General features: G+C 43.4%; 1 protein-coding gene across 4 annotated transcripts; it reads right to left on the reverse strand.

Moving 5' to 3' along the window:
- Positions 1-801: 801 nt before the first annotated feature.
- Positions 802-22,248, reverse strand: LOC128309385 (ATP-binding cassette subfamily G member 4). Of its 4 annotated transcripts, none has more exons than XM_053045755.1 (9): positions 22,110-22,248; positions 21,315-21,490; positions 8,169-8,498; positions 7,127-7,256; positions 3,066-3,604; positions 2,588-3,004; positions 2,264-2,380; positions 1,937-2,193; positions 802-1,868 (listed from the first exon to the last, which is right to left on the reverse strand). In XM_053045755.1, the coding sequence occupies exons 3-9, from the start codon at positions 8,224-8,226 to the stop codon at positions 1,527-1,529; spliced, it is 1,860 nt and encodes a 619-aa protein (XP_052901715.1). In that variant the 5' UTR covers positions 8,227-8,498; positions 21,315-21,490; positions 22,110-22,248; the 3' UTR covers positions 802-1,526. The 4 variants fall into 4 exon arrangements, with proteins under 4 accessions (XP_052901715.1, XP_052901717.1, XP_052901714.1 ...); XM_053045757.1 differs by having other exon boundaries at positions 21,315-21,493; XM_053045754.1 differs by having other exon boundaries at positions 21,315-21,493; positions 22,077-22,248.
- Positions 22,249-23,867: the final 1,619 nt, after the last annotated feature.

Consider the following 23,867-nt stretch of genomic DNA (forward strand, 5'->3'; position numbering starts at 1 on the left):
TAGTGTTCATAATTATTACTACCAACAAACTAGAAGTAGAAAGGACAGTAGGGTAATTGCATTAAAAAAAGTTTCAAACTTCATAAAACTCGTAGTTTTTAATGCACATTGCGTAGCTTTTGATTGTTAACTTTATCAAACGTGATTTGTGATTTTTTTTTGTTATTTTAATTGATTTGTTTTAATATAAAACGCATTCTTTTAATCAATTGCGCTCAACCCACCATTTGGTTAACTGTCTTTTCAAAAGCAAGCGTTTCGATGAAATATTTCATTGAAACTGTTGGTGAAATGTTTCAAAAATTTCGTTTCGTTTCAAGCCGATAATCAGTTTTAATTTTTTTAATAAATGCATCTGTTTTTGTAATGCAAATAAAATAGTACAACTAGTTTTATAATAGTCCTCTATGGGTATTAGTCGTAGACGATACTGGGGGAAGACGCCAACGCCCTCGCCACTTCCGAACGGCAGCAGTTCTGGACTATCTTCAGCGGATTCTGTGAGCAAGGCATGTAGTAAAGAAGAATGAATTACGAGTTGTCTGAACTGTCTGGCGTAGCAGACATCCGGACGGTATCCAAGGCTGGAAGAATACCATGGCCGGGGGCGAGGATGAGGATGAAAGTACTGAGCTCATATCCTGCCCAGAAGATTTTTGTTAGCAGCCAGTTCGGCCCGATAAGCTAAGTGTAAGTTCTCCACGAAGTTAGACGGAAGTAAATAATTTAAAATATCTGTTAACTGAAACTGAATTACCAAACATCCTTTATATAATTTTCAACAGTCGAAAAAGTGACCAATCAATCATTTATTTGTGTCGCATTTTTGTAAGTACAGTTTGTTTTTCTTCATCTTCCTTGCAAATATCATCACTAGTTGTGTGTTTTTGTGTGTTTTTCCTTTTCATCCACAACACAGCTTAACAGTACATTTATGCGGTAAGTCAAATCTTATACCTAACTGAATCAAAACCTCGTCATGTGTCACGTTATGCAGTTTGCACTGTTTTTCTGCTTTTAAATGTAATAAAATGAAAGAAGCTATATCCTCTAGCAAGCTAATGGGAATGGTGTGATGCATTACATTCTGTACTGGTAGCTATTTACTGTTTTTTTTGTGGCATTAAACAATCCTCCCACTACAGAGGTAACTGACAACGTCACCTATCCAGAGAGTCACCCTATCCTGTCATTAGTACTTTGGATTCGTCTTGTAAAAGCCCTTCCCTATGGGTAGTTGGAACTATGGAAAACAAACTACCTTAAGCTACCCCACATGGAACTGTAGATCAAGTCTTGTGATATGTTATTGTCAGTGTTTCTAGTCATTTAAAGTAGACGCAAGATTGTAAGAAGAACATACCCCCGGCTATACATGAGAAGATACTTTGCTACACTAAAAACAAAACTATCGATACGCTCCGGCAGCATCGACAGGATCACATTATTGTTTAACATCAGTGGGTTCATACGAAGGCACCGTGAGAAGTGTTGTTTCTCTTGGTTTCCCCTTGAAATTGCCCTTCCTACTTGTAGAAGCGTCTCCTTAGGCTCAGGTAGCACACCAACCGGTAGAAGAGCGTCATCGAGATCAGAATGGCCAGCTCAAACAACAGTGTGGTGTTATCGATGCGTACGTAATGCAGCAGAACCTTCGGATCGTCAAAGTGGCAGTACATCTCGTTACACTCCAACTTGGCCCGGTTGTAGCCAAACACTACCAGCACAACGGACACAACACCGCCACGAATGAATGATACGCGCATTAGCCACTGCATCAGGACGGGAATCTGAGGTGCAAAGTCAAACCCGTAGATGGCCAGCCCAAGGAAGGGCGCTATCGTCAGCGGACCAATGGCGGAACCGTTCTGAAACGAAGTGGACAACAGTGCCGTCAATATAAAGACGTAATTAACAGCACTATGGCTTGGCTTACCATCACATTGAAAGTGGCACCGATCATGAGACCGAATCCTTCCGCGCACAGCGACACAATGATGCCGACGAGCGCGAACAAACAGTAGCGGAAGAACTCTTGTGGCAAACCGGACAACCAGTACACCAGCAGAGTGAACACAATATTGAGCAGCAACTGTACGGGCAGTCGGGATAGTGTGAGGGCAAGATAGTAGGGAAATAGACCGTACCAGCGATTGAAGCATTCCTTCTTTACCAGCTTTACCTCTCGTGGATCTGATCGAATGTATGAAAACGCTATTAGAAGAGTAAGCCCAATTAAGTGGAAGAATGTTAGTATACTTACAGCTTAAAATTGGAACCATAACCTGTGTGTAGCAAAAGAAGAAGCACACTCCGAGACAGAACTTCAGGTGATCAAACATACGTGCACCGTCGTTGGCAGCATCCAAAAATATCAAACCTACAATTAGAAAACATGATTAATGCTCGAAAACTTACTAATAGACACGAATTGCGCTTGGATTATAGTATTTGAAATTGCATACTTTTAGGAGCAATCTTTGGCTATCTTTTGGGTACGCCTAAATGTAGGCAGTTAGTTATAATTATTTTTCATATTCGATTTTTTTCCAGAATAGCTTTGCTAAGCGAGTACTTCAGTTCTTACCGATGAAAATACCACACGCTATGTGATGTATCAGCTGAATCCAGAGCACCGTTCGGTTGCGTATGATTTTGGTCCACATCAATCGAAACAGCACCCAGAACTGTACGAACCCGGACACGGCGTGCCGGTTGTGGAAGAAGCGTGTGATCTGTTTCATCTTCTGCACGAGCGTACTAACGTGCGGACCTTGCCGATCCAGTATCATGGAGGTGACCGTCGGCTTCAGCACAAACTCGCTGACCGGCTCGAGCGACGATGGTTCGTGTTCGGAGGAGATCGAGGCAGGTCCGGATGCTGGGCCACCGGCTGCAATTGCTCCGGCTTGCTGGAGTTCAGAGCATATAGATTTACCGTTCTGCATCGCGTTGGCAAGTGTTGGAATAAGTTCCTGGGTGTCACTATCACAGATTTCAATAACTAAAACAAGAGAAAACAAAATCATTAGACTATTTCCTACACAATCGCTCTCCGCACTTACTAAAGTCAGCCGGATTGTAGTGCCGCGGGCATTCGATGTTCAGATGGGCCAGAAATGGAACGAGCGCCTTCGGATTGCCCTGGTACACGCACTGTCCCCGAGCAATCACGTAAATGTGATCGAACAACGCGAAAATGCTCGCCGAAGGCTGATGTATCGTACAGACCACTGTCCGATCCTGACGGGCAAGATCACGCAGCAATCGCACGCAGTTCGCTGCCGTCACCTCATCCAAACCGCTCGTCGGTTCGTCCAAGAAAAAGACGGACGGGTTGGCAACCATCTCCAGCGCGATCGAGAGCCGTTTCCGTTCGCCACCGCTCAGCCGTTCAGCCGTTACATTGCGCCGATGGTTCAGGTTCAAGCTGGACAGTACCTCCGTGATCGTTTCCTGACAGTCGGACTGGTCCTTAATTTTAAGCTTGCACGCGATCCCCATCAGTTCTTCCACCGTCAGCATCGGTTGGTGGTGGTCCTCCTGTGTGATGTAGCATGATGCCTTCTTGTTCAGGTGCACCGTACCCTGAACGCCTGATTTTCTGTGTTGACGAAACAAACGAAAGCGAAACAGCGAAGTTCCAAATAAGTGAAAGCAAATTCGCAACGTAAACGTGCCCTTCCGGATGCCGTTTGCCCAACCCAGATCGTAGGGATCGTGGCAAAATGGCACAAGAACGACGCCGCCGTGGACAATCGATTCTTTAACCCAGTTAATTGTGTTAATCGGCACGTAATTAATTACACATTCAACCACTTTGTAAAGCACACTTCAACGAGCAGTAAAGTTGGGTGCAGGTGTAGAAAAGGGAACGTTTCCAACATGCTCTGTTAGGTCACTTGCTGTTGCATTGGAAATGATGTCAGCCGTTTGAATAAGGTCGACATGTTTCTATTTGTTTGTTATATCGGCTAATTTAATAAACAAGCTTTTTCGACGAGTCAGTGTAAGTATTCGACAACTGCTATCAATATTTTATATATAAACATATTATGTCGAAATTATGCAAATATTGTCGCCTAAATTTATGCTATTGATAAGCGTTTCAAGCATATTTATCTGAGGTTATTGGTTTCGTCGGAAGAAAAGTTTGCTGTATCGTAATTGGTTTTTTTTTCACGCCATCGTATTTGAACGCCTAAAAGTATGCAACCTCTTGTAGCAAGGATTATTTTCTGGCTTTTGGCGTTTTTCAAGGATATTTGGGAATAGAAATACCTTTGCTAATTTAATTTAAAATCTGGTGATTACCATCTTACGATTATTATCATATTACACTGAAATCCCGAAGTATTGTTGAAACCATATCTCAATACCACATCGACCGTAAAGTGTGATATTTTTCTGAAGCATTTTTCTGCACACAGACACAGCTGAACTTTTTTCCCCTACTCAAAAACCCATTACAATCAGTTCCACCCGACCGTGCAGGCACAATTAGCGTGTGCAAATAGCGTACAGAATTATTTCCCCGATCGCCGAAATGACAAACAGCCAACCATTTGTTAAGCGACATAGTGTAAAAAAGATGTAAATCTCTACCGCCTCCTAACAGCTACGTATGGATAAATCCTCCGCCCCAGCCCTATTCGATTGTCTGCGATTGCGATAATGACAAACTGCTCCGGTTCCGTCTCGCTGCACCGGTACCGAGTTAAGCCGAGTTTTCATCAAATGACACATGCAAACCTGTACTGCCTGCACACACGCTGCTCATCAAATCATGCACCGCAGCCGTGTCATTATTTACAATGATAGAAAAAAAATCGTTTCGCACTTGCTGCAAGGTCGGCCTAATGGCGATCGCATTTATCATGCCGCTCGGTTCACTCGATGTGCGAATGTATCATTAAAACAATAATGCCCAATGTGTCAACCCACTTCTTTTGCGGTTCAGTGAAATCGAAAGTCACAAAAAAGGGAAACTGCAATTGCACGTGCAGCCTTAGCATTTATGGGTGACAGGGCAATAAAAATGGCTCCCCGCCGTGATTGACAGTTTGGAGTCGCCAGTGAGTCGAATTCGAACAATGAGTACATTGAGCCATTAGTTCGCGTCTCCTAAACGATCGAGTGCTAAACAAACAATGATCGTTAATTGTCCACCCGCCGGGGTGTGGGTTTATTGATTATGTCCCTAGACCTTTCCACCGTACCAGTCAGCGACGGGTGGGCGGTGTTGTCAGCATAAATTACCACACATTTATGCACGTGGGACGGCAAGCCATCAGCTGGATCTTTATTGATCCGGTGAATAATTGCCGGCGAATGTGCAACATAGCTCGCGGAGCTTCGAGAACATGACGAATGGCTGAGAGGGTTGGATTTCATAAGGGAACCACACTCGGTATACAAACAGCCGTCAGCTGGGTGGTGGAGTGGAATGATGTTGGTGGAAATGAAGAAGTCGTCGAAGGCGACCCTGCCGGGTGATGTGCCAAAGGGGCTCACTCCCGCACCCCAATGCACGCTGCACTGCGTCGTGGAAGCAATTGTATGCTGTTACGTTTGCTTCTGGGGCGATCTTGCGCACGCGATCGGTACCGATCCGGTCAATGGCCTGCTTTTGCATTCGCGTTCGCGTTCGTACGCCAAGGAAGGTGTACGTACCAGCGGACGGTATGATAGTGGGTGAATTAATTATAGAAAATAGTGAACGTTGACGGTGCGAATGATGCTGCAGTAATGCAACCAATGGACGATAATTGGTTTATGAGGTGATAATTGCAGTGAAACATAATTTAATTACCATTGCCGGAAGGATAAATTCTGCTGCAAAAATAGGTTAAAATTTGAAGATCTTCTCCTCTTCATGATCATTAACGCGAGAGGCTATTTTATTCCTTTCCTGTCGTGTTCATTTAAATTTGTGTTGAACCGTTTGCCGAAAGATGAAGTGGCTGAGAAGCAGTAGTTGTGGAGCATTAAGTAAGATATTTATAATACTCTCGACAGGCGTGTATACATTTCATAAAATGGAATAAAATTAATAACTTAAAATCACATTTACCTGCTGCACTTCAACTGGCAGTTTTTGAAAAAATAACGAAAATAATTAGCGACCTGCACAGTAAGCAGGGAATGATTAAGTAAAGGGGATCGTACTTGACATTCTGTCACTACTTAGCATTTAAATTATGCTACCCGAAGGCTAAATGCGCAACCGGTTCTGAATCGCAACCGGTGTGGGCCAGTGAACCCACAAAAAATCAGCAAACCCAACGAAACTCCCATATCATGCAGAAAAAAAACATGAAGTAATTGTAAAACATCGAAGCTGATTATTGCTGCAACCCTGAGGACATCGAACAACATTATCCTTGACGATATCTTTGTTCTCACTGTGGACGGATTGAAATGTTCTGGTTTTTGGTTTATAACAACATAATAGTTTGGGGTTTTGTAAATTCGAACAGTAATCTCCAAGCAACTTAGTACGTAATAGTCGTTTGTTATAAAATAGCTTCAGCTGTCTCTTATACAATTTATTCATCCACAACAAAGATCTCGTATACAAAGTCAAAGTTTGAACCAGTTCGAGAGCAGCGTGCTTCATGTCAAATGGTAGAAACGTGTCAGTAAAGTGTCATTAGACACAAATGTGCGATTGTTTGCTAGACGAGGCTCACTGGACCCTTCCGTTAAGGAGCCATTACGCGAGAGATAATTCTCATGAAAGATATTCTGATGACAGCTTGAATTAATTTCCTATCTGCAACTGACACGAGAATAATTCTTTGTTGTGCTTTTCAGACAACTTCAAGGGCGAATGAACAAGCAGTAGAATGGAACGGTTGTACTCTTACCAGCTCTGGTTAGGTTGAAAGGTGAAACTTTTCAAGTTGCTGTTCAAGTTCAATTGTTTCACTTCACCCGAGGGTGCTGATGTCTAAAAGTCGTTGCAATTTGTTCGTTACTGCGCACCTTTTGATGAAATTTTTAAATATTGCGTCAACTTGTTTCATAGACATCTCTAATGGATATTCCCTCTAGCAGCTATAATTCTGGCAACAATTCCCCAAGGGGGTAAGGGTTTTACCACTCTTGCCGCCTAATCACTTACCGATAGCCGGAGATTGCGTTCAGCAGGCTACTTTTGCCAGCCCCGGAGGGACCCATAATTGCTGTCAATTGTCCATGCCGGAACACACCACTGACACCCTTCAGGATCGTCCGTTTGTGGCTTTCACTTACTGCACATGCACAAACCGGGAGAAAGACGAGAGAAAAAAAGACGCACAAATTATGAAAATAACAGCTAAGATAAATATTAAATAATAAAACACACATGATATATTTGATAGCCTTCCACCACACACAGGTACGCTAAGGTAAATGTTAGCCACATTTATCTTGCTATGTGTGTCATGGTCTGATGGGGATTTTTTCGCTCCCATGAAGAGGTTGGCACTGTTGAGATTGAAAAGGTTAATCTTCTTTTCATTGCGATAGGAATTTTTGTGTGGCTTTTTTCGTATTGCGTTAACCTTCGGTACGATCCGCCACCCGACGGACGGCTGTGAGAGGTAACGAATGTAGTGGCCGGAAGGCAATGTGTCAAAATCCACGTTGATGTTGATGAATGGAACCCAAGGGTCCAGTTGGGAACGTCTGTCATTGTAATTAAATGGGCTATTGTAGATTGCATGATGAGGCATGATCAATTCAAGATTTATCTCAACAGCTTGAAAAAACATTTCAAGACTAAATTGTATTAAATCGTGTATTAAATCGATACAAAAATCATTGGAAATAACCAATAATCGACGAATTACCATTAGAAAATTGCTCTTTCTGTACTGATACGTACACGAGTTTACCCGATTCCACAAGGTTCCTCCATCGTGATGGAACCGTGCTGACAACAGGGGAGGTAAGAAATAATTCATTTAAAATTACAGTGCATCGGTTCATGTTCCGCACAACTGGTTAACCTCGGCCACTACCAACTCTTCCTGGTGCTGGCTGTCGGTTCTGCTTCCTGAGCAGAACGCACCGTGGGTCCCGGCCCCGATTGCGTACAGTCCACACACCCATTGACGCACGTGCACGCTGCAAGTGCATCCCGAGACGAGAGACGAATTGCAGAACCGTTGCATACTTACGGAAACTCTTGCGTACGTTGACCGCGTACTCGATGTCTTGAAACTCGACGTCTTTCATCTTGCGGCCACGGCGGTTCTCGAGTGTGCACTTCAGGGTCCAATGTTTTGTTCTTTACTGCTCGCTGTCTCGCATGGGCGTGGGACTCGTCTCTTGTCCAGGAAATGTTTTGAATGATGATGTGGTTCTCAACTTGATTTGTAAGCTGATTGGAGTGGCGTTCAGGTGAAGAAAACAATCGATTCCAAACAGAAACCCGCCGCTACAAAAGGAAACTTCTGGACTTTGGAGAATTTCCTCAATCCATGTCCGTTGGGGGTTGCAATCGTATTCTGCAAATAAAAAAAACGCAACGAATGAATAAATTACGCACAAAAAAAGGTCGCTACATAAAGCTCCTAGCTATATTATTTCCCACCTCCAGCTTTTTCTTAATGTAAGGAAACCAACTGCCTATAAATATCGCTTCTGGAATTTGGTTATTCAGTTGTTTTCGACACCACATCCATCAACATGTACGCCGGTGTCCAGTGAAACTTCCGAACCCCGGCAACCGGTTTGACTAGCCAAGATCAAAAAGCGTGCATGCGTGCCGGAGCAGAAGGAGACGACGCCGTACTACAACCCATTCACCTTGATCTTGACCGAACTCGGACAGGGGTGAACGATTACAATCGTTGGTTTGATATTACTGCTCGCGAAGTTTTTGGGTTATGTTCGTTTGCCAGTTTTTCGTCGTGTTGTTTTGTTTTGTTGTTTTCGTTTTTATTTTTATGCTGTACAATTACTGCATCGCGTATCTTAAAACTTGTTTGACTGAGCAAAACGATAAATGAATGTTCACTGTCGAGGACTGGTTTTGTATTGTGTTTTGTTTTGGTCTTTATTCTTTTTGTTTCTTTTGGGAAGATTTCAGTTTCGTTTGAGAAAAAACTAGTTTAGCAAAATGATAAAGCACCATTTGTGGAAGCTTTGCAATGGTACGCACTTGGGGATTTTTCAAGGTTAAAACAATTTGCCATCAAGACTGTTGGAGCCTCGGCTTTGTTGTATGGCAATTTTCGGTTGGACAAGGAAATAAAGAAAAGGAGTGTACAGCCAAATTTAGAATCTAATAATATTGCCTCCGCTGTATTGATAATGATATGATATAGAAAATTTAACTATATCAGACTATAAAAGGTTCAACAAATCGCTCCCACTGAAGCTCCTTCTTGTCGCAATTTAAAAAAATATATAAAAACGACTTTATAAATCAGACAATCGGCTGCGAATGACGTCAGTTTTATGAAAAACCCCTTTAACGTAAACCATTTCTAACATGATATTAATAAGCTTTGGTAGGTATTTTATAGTGGAATATATCCGGCACTGGGAGAAATTCATGAAATTCCCAACAAACAAGCAGTGAAAGGTACCATTTGTTCCAGCACCTCTCATCAAGTTACACAAATTCAAGGATATACCATCCAGCGCGCCATCTCTGCGTGCGGAACGTCATTGCAATCGCATTCATTTACGCTGATCACGATTTTTGCGAATGCCACTCAGGAACAAAATAAAATAAAAACCCCACCATTGCGAACCGCTTCAGAAACAGGAGTGTCAATGAGGTGCATCTTTTCAGCAGGCCTGCTATGCATCGTCTTGCGATGCACGATTCTGCATCGATCGCGGGAATCGGGCGAAGATCAACAATGAATGTCGTCAATTCGACCGACCTCAAATGGGCGACGAAACTCCTGTACGGTGGCAGCGGTAAACATGGTTTCGCGCGCATTGTAAACTACGGCTCGGAAGGCAGTGTGTCAACATAAGGTTCATAAAGTGCACGGTAGCCGCCGATAGAAGCCACGGACACGGTACCGGCACGCCGTTTGGCAGTTGGAATGCAAATTAAGCTTTTATTTATGCACACCCTAGCATTGATTGGCCGGTGATTCCGGTGATTCTAGAACCACATCGATCACACATCGTACCAATGCAGGGCGCTGAACTGATGGGCCGCATGCTAAGTCGCGCCACCGGACGAGCAATAAGACATGCCCGCCCCGTACATCAATCGGAGTGTGTAAAGATTGTATCGGGTTGCTTTATAGCATCTTGTCTTTACGCTGCAGCAGCCCGAACCGGAAGTTATCCAACCAAACATCTTTATTTTGCAACAGCGTTAGTGGACCAGCGGACGGGCGCTGAATAATGTGACGGATTCTGTACCACGACACCAAGAATGTCACCAAGTTGTCGCAACAACCTCCGATTCTATCTATTCTAGCACAGCGCAGTTCAGGCAGCAGTTTCAATGTGTTTAGTGATTAAAATTTAAACATCCAGCGAGGTGTGCAATTTTGCTGTCACCACATGCTCTTTAGCGGCTCGCTAATTACGGATTAAGGTGCTCAGCGAAGAACGTCAATCGTTGTAGTAAATTAACATTTTTCAACGATTATTAGTAAAGTTCAATTAACGCGAGTTACGAGATACGGCAGATTGCGTAGTATAGTAGTAATTTTCTACGTCAAATTCCTGATCACTAAACTTCGGTCGTTTTTAGTACATGGAGTAGTATCACATCAGATGGAGCTATTTTAAACAATATGTCATCAAACAATAACACAAACTAGCGCCATCTGTGGGAACTATTATGTGCACTAACGCTTCCAATGCCACAACATAAAGTTTCATTTCCCTTCGCACAGCGTAATGACGGTGGTTGAACAGAATTTATGATTGAGTGAAGCGAAAAAAAAAACATTATTCACTGCTGCTAGCAATATGCAGGTGGTCTGAAGACGGAAAATTGCATAATTTGCCAACCACACACAGGCCGGTTCCTTCATTTCATCAATATGAACAACCCGTTTCAATGCGAAAAAATAGTCCCAAGCGAAAACGACTCCAGCCCGCTAAACGTTCTGTTTTCCACCCAAAACTCGTTATCTATCGTGTGTGTGCTCGTGCAAGGTCGTAACCATTTTTTCCCTTACATTGCGTTCTATTTTTCCTGTACCGACCAAACTGCACCACTGCAGCCATTCGGAACGATCATCCAAAACCGAAAGTCCATGTACGGGAGGTGGAAGATGTCGAACGCCTTCCAAACTTGCCTGCCCCACACCAAGCGAGCATATTTCAACATTTGCCAACTGCAGCACAATCGCAGTTTGCAAGAACACATGCGTGGTTTTGGGTTGGTTGGTTAGTGCACGACCAAATGCATCCACGACGAACCGGTTGGCGGTTGGCCGCTGATGCAGTGCTAGAATGTTTTGGATTTAAAACTAATGCTGCAGTGGAATCGTTGGACGCTTACATGGTGCGGTGACACCTTGCACGTGTGTGTGCCGAATGGTGGTTTATGTTTTGGACGTCCACCGACGGCACCACCATCGTGCAGAGCTGGTTCAAGGTTGCATACACTCAACTTGACTTTTATGATCGTGGCATAGCGTCACGAAGTGAAAAACTATTTCACTGCACACATGGCGCGGTATTAATTAATCAATAGCCGGGGGAAATAATTGCTATCATTAATTATGTGTTATGTTTTTTATGAGATAAAAAAATTATCAATCCAATATATGCTTGAAAATTTTATAGAAATTAATCTTAACTAAATTCTCAACCCTGATACTCTACCGATAGCGATACTCTTCAATAAATGTGCCGATCGTGACTTCAACATCACCATAGCGTTACGAACCATCTCTCACCCTTTCACTCTTTCGGATATCGGGATCTTCCCACATGCCTTAGAACGGTGATGAACGTGATTAAGCTTTCGAAAAGCTAACTGAACCAACGAATGGTGCAATAGTGATTAACTGCACACAGAAAAGAATTGCTAGACGTGCCCATACGTACAGGAAAAAAAGACATTTGTGTAAAACATTGCAACAGAAAACAAAACAACGAAACAACCATACTCGTCAACTCGTCGGGTGCATTATCAGCACCGGTAGCGATTCCGTACCTAATGGACAGCTTCACACGATGGGCAAGATGATGGAGAATACACGTGTGCTAATGAATGATACGGTGGATGCAAAGGATGTTATTTGCCACTAATGTCCAGGGCAGCGAGTCGCGCTACCGATTAAGTAATTTCTCTGGACAGTATATTATCATACGCTAAACGTGAGAGATCACGTTCTACGTACCAGTAAGTGGGTCATCGATGAAGATTGTTAATGCACTAGCCCGACAGGTTATCAATAGTTAGAACTCTTGATAATATCTATTTACGCACGTTTTATTTAATCCTCAGTAGTAGGTGATGCTGTAATACTACTTCGTTGGACAATGATATTTTTAGTACAATTTTAGTACAACTGCGATTGTGAGGTTTTGACGCGACTCGAGAGGTTTTGTATAGCGATATAGTTTGTGAGTTAAAATCCTGTTGCTTAGACACTGATTATTTTATACAGAATGATCTACTCTATCATTATCGTACATTCCAACGTATAAGGCTGTATCCCACTGGTCACTTCTTATTTACTTTGCACCCTTATTTGGTTCGGGTCACACCCTTGCACATTTGAGCCACACCAAGAGCATTGCACATTGTATCGTTTGCAACTGCTAGGAGTTAATCACAAAGCCACACACACACACAAACACGATTATTGTGCAGAAAATTGAGCGATATGAAGTGCACTACTGATTAGCACCGTACCAACCATGCGTTACTTGACAGCCTAACGCCTTTGTTCCATTCGATCCATTTAAAGATCACGCAGTTCGAAGCGTCCGAGACCCTCGGTCAGATAGTGCACAACAGCAAAACAAGCCACTTCTACACCCCCGATCAGAGCATGTACTAACAGACTGACGTCTCGCATCACTAAGATATTGACCAGCCTGAGTTCCGCGCAAAAAGGGCGTACAATTATCGCACCGCAGTTGTGTGACCCAATTGATACGTGGAATGGTGGCCCCTCCTTATCTTTTGCAAATGCACTGCATCGGTAGATATTTCCATTTAGTGCAGAACGGCACCTTTTTTTTTTTTGTTCGTTTCGTTGCTACCGTGCACATCGTGCGAAGATGGCATCGAGACGGTAGACTTTAGCACGGCAGCGCTCACCCTATCAAGCGGTGACGTCCACGATCACCCACGGTGACTAATTGGCGCAGTTTACGATGCCGGAATGCCGGAGACAAAGCGCTGGAATGATTCGATTAGCATTTTATTGGCCGTTTATAATTGAATTGGATTGTTCAATTAGTTAGCTTCGGATGGTGTGCTTTTTGCATGATCGAGGTGACAGATGGAAGGCAGGACAGTGTCGATGCAGGCGTCGCACCCTTTATTTCCACGTAAATTGAACGTGACGCTATGAGGCGGGTAGGTATGGCTAACAATCGATCGAAGGTCATATAGGGAAGCACGGTTCAAGTCGCGACCGAGAACGATCGTTCCTGATCGATCGATCCGTTGGAGGCTGATTTGATGGAACGGATCGACAGGTTTGAAACGCAGTTGAAAGGAATTTCAGTAAACTATTCAATGCTAGTTAAATTAATATTTGAAGCTTTAAGTATCCTAAGAAATCTTAAAAAAAAAAGTTCATTCAAATGTCACTGCTGAAGGACATCAAAAGATTCACAATAATATCCATTCCATTACACTGTTTCGCCAACACACGCTACTGCTTTATGGCGCATCTAATTCACACCTATCTCAAGGTTGCAAAATTGTGATAAAATCCCAACGGATATGAGAGTCTCCAGATTTGGGCATTGTGAAATAGAATGAGTAGCCTTTTTTTTGCTGGTGCTTGCACGCTGTCGGATTATACATCGTGATTATACAACATCGGCCCGGCCGGTCGTAATCGGGTCAAAGTTGAGTCAAACGAGTGACGTCCACTCACATTCGCTACACTTCCGCTGGTCATAAATGGGGCCATAAAGACCGCTCTTGTGCATACATCGCCACACCACCTCAATGTGTTGCTGAATCGATCGGAGCATCGACTGCAAAATGACTCCAACATTCGCTAGCAGCTTTAGAACAGTAACGCTTTATTGTGCAGAGCAACAGTAGGCATGAAACCCCTTACTTCTTCGGTATATTGGATGCACTTTCCGCGCTGTTAGACTTTGAGCCAACAGTTGCAGTCGGCGGTGCGCTGATTGTAGTGGGTAGAGGACTTATAATCACTTCCAGACCACAAGTTGGCTGGGAGTATTACACCAAACAAACACTTGCAGTTAACAGCTCTGATAAGAAAACCCCCAGCTATCCAGCGGTTGGGTTCAAATGGCACAAAGCAGATTAGGAACCGACTTTTCGTAAAGCCCTAGTTTATGCAAACGAATATTACAGCATACGTAAACAGTTGCGTTTGTTTTCGATTGTAGGGCGACGTTTGACCCTACCCGACGTTAGTCTAGGCGACCGAGTGAGTTCCACTCTCTGTCTGTCTGGAAGGCGTCACACATATAGCCGGATCTTCAGCATTTGTGCAGACACTGATCGACGAGGGGTTGATTGTCAGGGGCAGCCCCAGTAACAGGGGCAAGGTTTTGATCGATCGGCCATCACTCAACCGTACCTTGAGTGACTTACTAACCTACAAGTACCTTGGGCGGCAAGAACGATTAGAAAAGGCAACCAAAAGCCTCAGAAGCCGGTCGCCGATGTTGAAGTGTTTGCCGCTAATCTTTCGCAAAACAAGAAACGGTTTTGTTTTTGTCATAATAACATCGCCACACTAAGCGAAACGTGAGAGTGTAAGACACCAACGAAGGAAAGGTAAACATTCAATGGCATTTTGTGAATGTTGGCGCGATAGCAGGAAGGAGTGCTTAGCGAACTTCGTCAGCAAAAAAGAACCAACAAGAAATGATTCACATGGCCAGATTTCGACGGAAATTCGCAACGGAACTGTGTGAACTATCACACACGCCGTTGTATTGCTGACAGTGATCCACGTCATCATGACACCACCGACGGACACAGTCATTTCCGATTGCCATTATCAAAGGCGTTACAGACGCCGGAGAGACTTCTAGAGTTCCTAACACCCTTGCACGAGGTCTAGGGATGCCTCTGCCGAACCCCGTTCAGCCGTCGGTTATCAGCAGAACTCTGTTTGCACTACCGAGCATTGTACCACACGTGAGATATGTTTTGCAAACTGTAACGCACCATGCTCAGTGAAACAACACTATCGATCGGAATGGGGGAGTGAGACAGTCCGGTTGGAATTTGAACTTCTGGACCGAATGCCTCCACATGGCGGAGGACGTAATAGAACACAGAACCCCCGTTGGGTTTGTGCGCAAGATAAGTTGCCCCCAGTTACGCATTCGCAGAGCCGGTTTGACACATAAACGGAGCCCAGAACAACAACAAGAATCTCTTAATAAGCACCATTCCGATAAGCACGTGCAACAGTGGTTTGTAGTTTAGGAATTGATTGAGCTCCCGACTACCATCTAAAACAAATGTCTCGGGTGGACTTTCGATTAGACCGTGCTGGCAAATTACCAACGCCAGTCGTGGTAATCATCAAGTGTAGACCGCTCACAGCACTGAGATGTGCGGGCAGGCAAGTTGACACGTTTAACCTGTTACCTTGTGACCCTAGCCCTTGCAGTGGTGCCGTCCGGCAGCTGTTTTTTTATTTCTTACCTCCGTGTGTGGTTGTTAATTGAAGTGTCCGCTTAACGGACACTGAATTCCACGCAGTGCCTGATGAATCGCGGGAGTGTTTTTCAATACACGGGCAATCCAGGTATCCTTTTACCCTTTGTTACAGCACGCGGACGCGGATGTCCATTTAATTATTGATCTTTACGCACACGCATAAACGCTCTTACGCAGGCGTGCACACGTGCACAAAATTCATTCTTCCGCCCGGCAGTTTGCCGACAGTGCAGCTCGGGGCGTGATGTCGCCATTTTGCGGAAGGTGGTCGCGGCGCGTTTTGCACTTGCGGCCGCCAAACGACCTTACCACGCGCCACCGGTTGAGGTTTAATTGAAGTTAACTGGTCAGCAAATAGTGGCATGTGGCACGGCTAGCCGTATATTGCCACGGTAGACCGGTGTAGCCGAACAAACAAAACAATACTCAAGTTGCGTATCGGCTGTCGGGTTCCGACGAGGTGCGCTTACTTTCTTTCGAGCCCGGCAACACCTTCCGGAAGTAATACGAGCCGGGCCCGGGTGGAGATTTTGTCGCCATGGCTTGGTGCATCCCGTAGCCAAATCCAAACACTTCTTGATATGCAAATGGCAATGTTATGAGATAGCATTCAATGGAATGGATGCTTCTTATTTATATTGCTTAAGTGACCAATAAGTGTTACGACTGGGAAGTTACTGTACGTTTTCTTTTCTACTGCTGATATTGCTTCATTTTATTCTACAGTTAGTTTTCTATAATTTCTCTTATATTCTGGAAATTCGAAAAAAAGCATGAGCTGACTTTATTCTGCTGAGCTCTTGAACCTATGTGAATGTATTGAACCTATTTTAGAAGGAACATATTCCATATTCCTTAGATCCTAAGGGGGTTTCTTCGAGAAATAAAAGAAAGCTCGAATACACAACGAATGCTTTCGAAAAAGAAGCAATTGCCATAACTTCGTCATCGTACATCATCATCCGTCTCCTATCCTACTGCAATGATTCATACTACCCATATCTCATATCTCTTGGTTTGTTTAACTGACATTTCAACGGGTTGAGTTAATATAAAACATATAAAGAAAACTGCTCAGTTAAATAAGCAAATAAATGTAATTGAGAAACTCATTAAACGTGAGTATATTTAGAGAGACACTTAAAAGGAAGCTTTATGGCTTATCGTCTGCAGCACTTTAAATTTCGCTTACACTTGCAACTGTTTTTACTTCTTGACCGGTTGCGTACCTTAAAATGAAATTACTTTTTTCTCGCATTTAATTAGAAGCAGTGTTAAATACACATATTACATCATACCACACCTGATAAAAATACTTTTTTTCTATTCAACATTAGATAAATAAATAAATGAAGCTAAAAACCGGGGCAGCTCTTCATGATAAAACATTCAAACCCATGTTTTATGCAAGAAAAAATGAGTCTTTCTATTCCACGAATCACATAACGATCTACTTTGTTAATAAAAAAAACCCTTTCTTGCTTAAACTCCGCATTAGATCATTCAGCGCTGCTTTCTGAGATCTTTTGGAACAATTAGACTTTCCAGTGTCCAGATCAAAATGCGTCAACGGTGCAAGACGCACGCTGCGGTGACATCAAACCTGTTTCATGTCGGGTGGTGAAGACTCTTTTTTGGTGGAAGCTCCGTGTAAATATGTGTTTTTTTTCGGTTTTCTCTCTTTATAAACGTATTCGTCATTTTGTTGCAAAAGAGTTCATCTTTCTGACGAAAAATGTAATGCAAGATGCCAACAAGCTACTGTTAACTGTTTTACATCCAATGGAAGTAGGTCGCCACCGGCAATAGCTCATGAGTCATTAACGCGGACGAAACATAAGCTTATGGTGGTAATTCTGCTGGTATCCCATGAGTTGTAGCGTACAAAAAGCTTGACAATTAAATAATTTAATAAAATGTTTTTTGTTCCTATATAAATTCTATTTTATTGAATAGAAATTTCGAATGTACCAGTACCCATTGCGACTAATTATTCATTGATTAAACCTTGAGCTACTTACGGCCAAACGGTAATCACGTTTGCCAAACACCCAGCACCATTTGCAGGTACATCATTTCGCCATGGCCGCACACTGTACCGCACCTGCACCATTTCAAGTGCAATCCAAGTGCACAGTGCGCAGTGTAATCGTACCAAAGCATTTTACAATTTCGCAAAGCGAAACATGCAATACAAATGTCTTCCTTCCATGTGCGCCCACCGACTGTATGCTAACGATGCCTTTGAAATGCAGAAGAACCATGGCATACCCTCCTTCAATAGGGGAAAGAATAATTGAAAAGGGAAAAATAGCACTTTCACACACACAAACACAAACCCCCACAAACTGCTCAGACAAGACGAGCAGGTGGATTTATTGCATTGTGCTGGGCCGTACATCACGTGTAAGCATAAAATTCATCCAATAACACCTTCACGCTCTGATTCACGTACAATTCGTTCTCACTGTAGCTGAAATGCACTGCCCGAGAACGTCTGTGGTTCTCTTTGGGGCTGATGCACACAGAACATTCCGGAAAAATGGAACACGGTCGCCACCGGAAACACATGTCGCAAATGTTTTACCCACCGCCAAGAACGCACCGCGAAGGTACGAATTTTTAATTGCCACTTGTATCCACCGTATCGTGCATCGATTCTAACCATTCTTTTGGCATTTAATTGCATCGAATTAGATCGCGTGACTACTGCGATGGCACAATCGGATATTGGTTTGTGTGCGTGTGGAACAAGATGTATGCATCGTATATCATCACAAGTAGTAGGAAATAGCAGGGTTTGTCAATCGAGCTTTTGCTGCATTGTGCGCCGGCCCCAAGCAAACCCACCCCCCATTAATACCGGATGGTGCAAAAATGTACCGAAATTAAGTCCAATGACACCATCGAAGCTCGTTGTGTTTTCTGGCAAAACCATTTCCTCCACTGCGAGGTGAAACAGTGGAGAAAAAAGTGAAATCTATTTCATCTACCATTTGTGTTCCATTCGAATTGGTGGCTTGTGGTAGCTTTGCTGCACCTTGGTGCTGCAAGTGAACGACAACCCGGTCTGTGGCTGTAGTGCAATCAGTTGTTTAATGGTGTTTTTTTTTTTGTTTTGTTTTGTAATCCATTCCATGCTCTTGGTAGAAGAATGATTATTGCAAAGGGTGGTAGCTATTGTGGTTACTGACAGGAAGCATTACCGCTTATAATGTTGCAAAGCCGGGCATAAACAATTACACGTCGGATGCAATGCAATGTAATTTGTGTTTAAGTAAAGTTTGTGACAACGTAACGCTTTGCTGAGCTGATTCGCATTAGGGGAAAAAGTGTATAATTATTGTGAGATGCTTACACAACCGAACACTACGACATTTGTCATTACACCAGAACAACCGAACACTAAAGACACCAGATTAAACGAAAAATTAATCAAACGTATTGGAAGCTAAACAAGCTAATTCAAAAGAAGCATCACACACTTGAAACCCCGTTAAGCGGATTAGATCAATCAATGCTTATGCAGCACAATGGCACTCATAACCTTAATTCAATAACATTGACTGCAATGGTTGCAGAGTTCTATTGTTTCTCCACCTCTTCACACCGGATCAATTAATGTGCAGCAACCCCGAAACCTTGGCCCTTGGCAGTTTAATTGTGATTTCTCAATCGATTCCCGCGTCATAACTTCTCGCTCAGCCACAGCAGTCGGAAGCATAACACCGTGACTGTGCGCCACGAAGGTGAATCGTACAGCTACGCACAACCCATAACCACTTACGAGAGCGTTCAGTGGCGGTTGTGGGGTGGCTTGAAAACAACGCAAATCTTAGCTCAAATCTCGTTTACAAACGTACATTGAAGGATGTCGTTCTTTTCGATGAGAATTCATTTGCAGGAATCATTCTTTACGCGTTGGTGGGAAGTGTTTGTGTACGATGGTGTATGGTGTGATGCAACGGTTGACTTTCAACAATGCCGAATATCGAATGATTCCAAGGACACCTAGAACGAGCCATCGTCAAGAGTCACTTCTTCTGAAGCACCATCTTTGTCGAAAAGTCACGCGAAGGGATCGCGTTAGCGAAAGCGTTACCGCTTGGGGTTTCCGTGGCCTTCCAACCATCAAGATCTATGCTTTTGGACGATGAAAAGAAGTAAAATAATAAAATACACGCGCGCATACAAATGGCGGACTCGAGCTGAAGCTCCGACGACGTACGTCGAGTTGTCGCGGTTGCGACGCAAGGAAGCGAAACGATGCTCCACCATCTCAAGTACGACCACATCTCCGATGCGTTGATCTGGTTGTTGATCTAAACGATGGCAAACGCAGGCTCGGGAAACTGAACGGTTTCGGGCGGGTGGTTTGCAACGGAAGATACGTACGGGTCGAGCCATGTCGGTCGCCTTCGTCGCATACCTAATTGAAGCTAACGGCATCGTGCGTAGATCAACGGGCCGCGCTGATCAAGGGAAGCACAGCATCGTAGCGGTAACTAACTGTCCACGATGACGATGACGCTCGTTGCAGTAGTCGCTCGGCGCATGATGCCTACCGGGGAGCAGTTTAAACTGCTGTGCATTAATTCGTTCTAGCGCTAAGAAACACCAACGGCATTGAGCAGTGTGCGGGTAAAGGTGTTTGTTTAAAAATTATTATTTCGCAAAGTTACCGAACCATTGCACAGTGCTTCGAACCATTCCGCCAACCACCGGAGACATTCGAACATGGCGTGATATACGCTAGGAAGGAACTGGCGATACTGTAACCCATCCATTGTCTAGTGACGCGGTAACTGACCTTAGGAGCGTAGGGTTGTTTCACCAAGTGACCGGCAGCGAGCAAGAAACACTACAGCCGGAAGACATTTTACTTTCAAATACGTAAACTACTGACCGGTGACAGACTCTGCCCCATGTCGCGTATCCAAAGTGCGCCACAAACAGGCACAAAATTATCGATTTGATGTGAAGTGTATTCGCACTAGCCACTCGCCACTTAGAACCCCGCGTTGTGAATTCCTGTTTTAAGCAGTAAAAGATATGTAGCAGTAACTTTTTAGGTCGTACTCGAACGGAGTAACCCTGCAAAGCCATGCGGTCGAATTGCGAGATGACATTTGTAATTCAATCTACAGTGGGAAACAGAGACCCAGGATTGTCGTTCAACCTTAGCGCGGGGATGATTTATAATCACTTCCTACTCGATTTAGTGTTAGATTGACAGCTGTTGGTGGGATTTTTATTGGATACTGGCAGTAACTTCGAATAAATGCAGAATCGATCGATGTTTAATGCAACATGGGGACCGGTAACGAATGGACAAAGCGTCGACTGGCATAGTTAGAAATCCCAGCTGGAAGAACATGTTCACAATGAGAGCGGAGGGAAAATACTGTGGTGAATCATGTGCTTTGAATTACATAGTGCGCTCAATATTACATAGTGGAATATCACGATGCATCTCACAGTTACGTACCTGTGGTATAGTGGCTAGAATTGGTAAACAAATCACCGATATACACTACAATTCGTTGCCGTTCTGGACCGTGGCAATCACTTTACTTGGCGGCTTTACTTTACTTCAACCGTTTTAAGCTACACATAAACGGGCTTGCCGCTGCAACTTAAAAACCCCTTACAACACTGCTTAAACTGCTGAGAAAGAACAAGTGACAAAACAATTACACCGTGGTACACTTTCACCTACAGCCTTCATTACGCTGTAAAACTGAACAACGTAAAATACACGGGGGAAAACAGAGAAACAATGGATAATCCGACAACTTGCGTGGTCGACAACACAGTCATAAGGCACTTCTTTACATTTTCTTTCCTAACTCAGATTAAATACTAAATTATACTCGTAAGCACACAACGATCCGAAGTACAAACGATCGGACGTTTGCCATTTGAATTTCTCACTGAAAGCATACCAACGAATACTTTTACGGACTATTCCTTCGATCGAAGTGCACTGGAACGTCTTGGCATGGCTTTAATTACAACTGGAGATTTGACAAAACCTGTCCAAAAATAGTTTGTTTTTATAACCATCGAGCATGTTTTTCGATTTTGGGTAAGTGTGTCAGATGTTTGAAGAAGGAACCATAGCAACCGCCAACTATTTCTCTCTTACGGAAGGCCACGCAAATGGATGAGATGCAGTGAGAACTGCAACCGAGGGAAGAGAGTGACATAGAAAAAAGGGAATCGAATCCAAAAATCATAGCAAACCAACAGGCAAAGGGCCAACGAATATCTCCACACTTACAGCACACGTACAAACACAAAACAACGCATACGGAATTCTTCGCGATTCTCCTTTGGAGTTTGTTTTTTTATTCCAAGCACACAACGCACGGAAGTTGAACCGTTTCAGATGTGTGCCGGAGCTCGAGCGAAGAACTAAATCGAACCGAACGGGTTGAGAACCAAAACAAAACTGCGTTCGCGTGCACGGAACGCATGCCGACCGCGGCACGGCGACCACGATGCGCGTCGGTTCGCCATCGAGCACACGCACACCACTGCAACGGGCGGCGTCGAGTCAGTCTCCACGACGATGGCCAAGATTGTCCGGAGGGCATCCGATGGGGTCACCGGAACGATTTGTGGTAAAGCGTGATAGCGCCCGCTGTTCTATTCCAGTTGTTACAATAAATTAATAAAGGAAAACTCATACACATTCACACAATAAACGTGAGTGTAATGCTATGAATTAATGTTGATTAAATTAGTAACATTAGTTTTGATTCACCATAATTGTTGCCAAGTGTTTTATCTCAATATTTTGTTTTATAATTCACACTTCATGTAACATTTTACAGGTGTTACATTTTTTATTCTATCATTATATTTTTTCATTATTGTTAGGTTATTTTTATACGTCCATTTGCATTTTTTTACTAAAAGCCTTAGTTTTGATGTTTCCAGATCAGACTTGACCACGTCTTCTCAGTCGTATTAGTCAACAGTATTATGAATCACAATCTAATAGTTACTTAATACCCATAGAGAATACTTTAAATGCCCATTAATTCGAATAAACAATTTTTACATGAATGTAAACATGTGCATTTCCTTGTTGCAAATCCAGAACATTTCAAAGAAAACACGGTAATCAAGCGTGCAGCGTTTGCGGGTATCGATCCAGAAGCCATCTCTTCCACAACGCTCATAAACAACATCTATTTCCTGTCTCGGCATCGCCCATGTCACGGCTAAGATGTGCATGCGGCCTGTTGATGAAGAACATCCATGCGGTTGGACATTTGCCACCGAACAGTAGTTTAGTTGCAGCACCGCCCTGCACCGATTCACCGGTTCGACAAAGAATGTTTTGTGAGTGTGTGTGATGTGCATTCTAGCAGAGGGAGGACAGAAAAAGTACAAATTTGCAGCTGCTTGCCCTACGCATTGGATGGGTCAATGTACCAGTTTTCAAAAGCCAAACTTGGCTTGCCGGCTAGTTGGTTGGTTAGTCATCGGCATTTTCCCGCCTGTTGTACCATGCGTCACTCGAGAGATATTAGGGTAACATTCTTTGGTTGCACTTAATAAGATTAGGGTGACATAATTGCAACTGCACTTTGGTAGTTGGTGGGTAGCTATTTTTAACGTCTAGTAAATGTAGTCCAACAAAGGTCGATTGCTTGAATGAATCTCACCCCTTTATCATTTTTTAATGTTTGAAGTTGAAATTGCAAATCCATGTTATACGATTTGGTGAAGGGCCACGAGAGTTGACAAAATGCCGACAAAAATTTGCCGAGTGACAAAATCAGCTTGTCAACTGGTAAAAACCACTATACCGTCGCCGCGCACACAATTGTTTTCAGATTTTTGATACCAGGAGAGCATGTTTTTCAAGACGTGAAATAAATTTGCGCTGCAGGTAAAATAACCTGCAGCGTGGAATAAATTTGCTCATCAATATTGCATTGCGTACTATCAAACCCGTGAGAGTGTTCACTAGTTTAAGAAAAATGGATGAAATGGAGAGCATCCTTCATTTCGCTCAAACTTTCCA

This window comes from Anopheles moucheti, chromosome 2, assembly GCF_943734755.1.
Source record: "Anopheles moucheti chromosome 2, idAnoMoucSN_F20_07, whole genome shotgun sequence".
NCBI classification, from domain to species: Eukaryota; Metazoa; Arthropoda; class Insecta; order Diptera; family Culicidae; genus Anopheles; species Anopheles moucheti.

What these genes read in the sequence shown, in the direction of transcription:
- LOC128309385 (XM_053045755.1), bottom strand. Translation starts at nt 8,226, where the DNA reads ATGAAAGACGTCGAGTTTCAAGACATCGAGTACGCGGTCAACGTACGC. An exon ending in CTACAATCCGGCTGACTTTA is followed by an intron (nt 3,005 to 3,065) that starts GTAAGTGCGGAG and finishes CTCTTGTTTTAG; the next exon opens with TTATTGAAATCTGTGATAGT. An exon ending in TATGGTTCCAATTTTAAGCT is followed by an intron (nt 2,194 to 2,263) that starts GTAAGTATACTA and finishes ACATTCGATCAG; the next exon opens with ATCCACGAGAGGTAAAGCTG.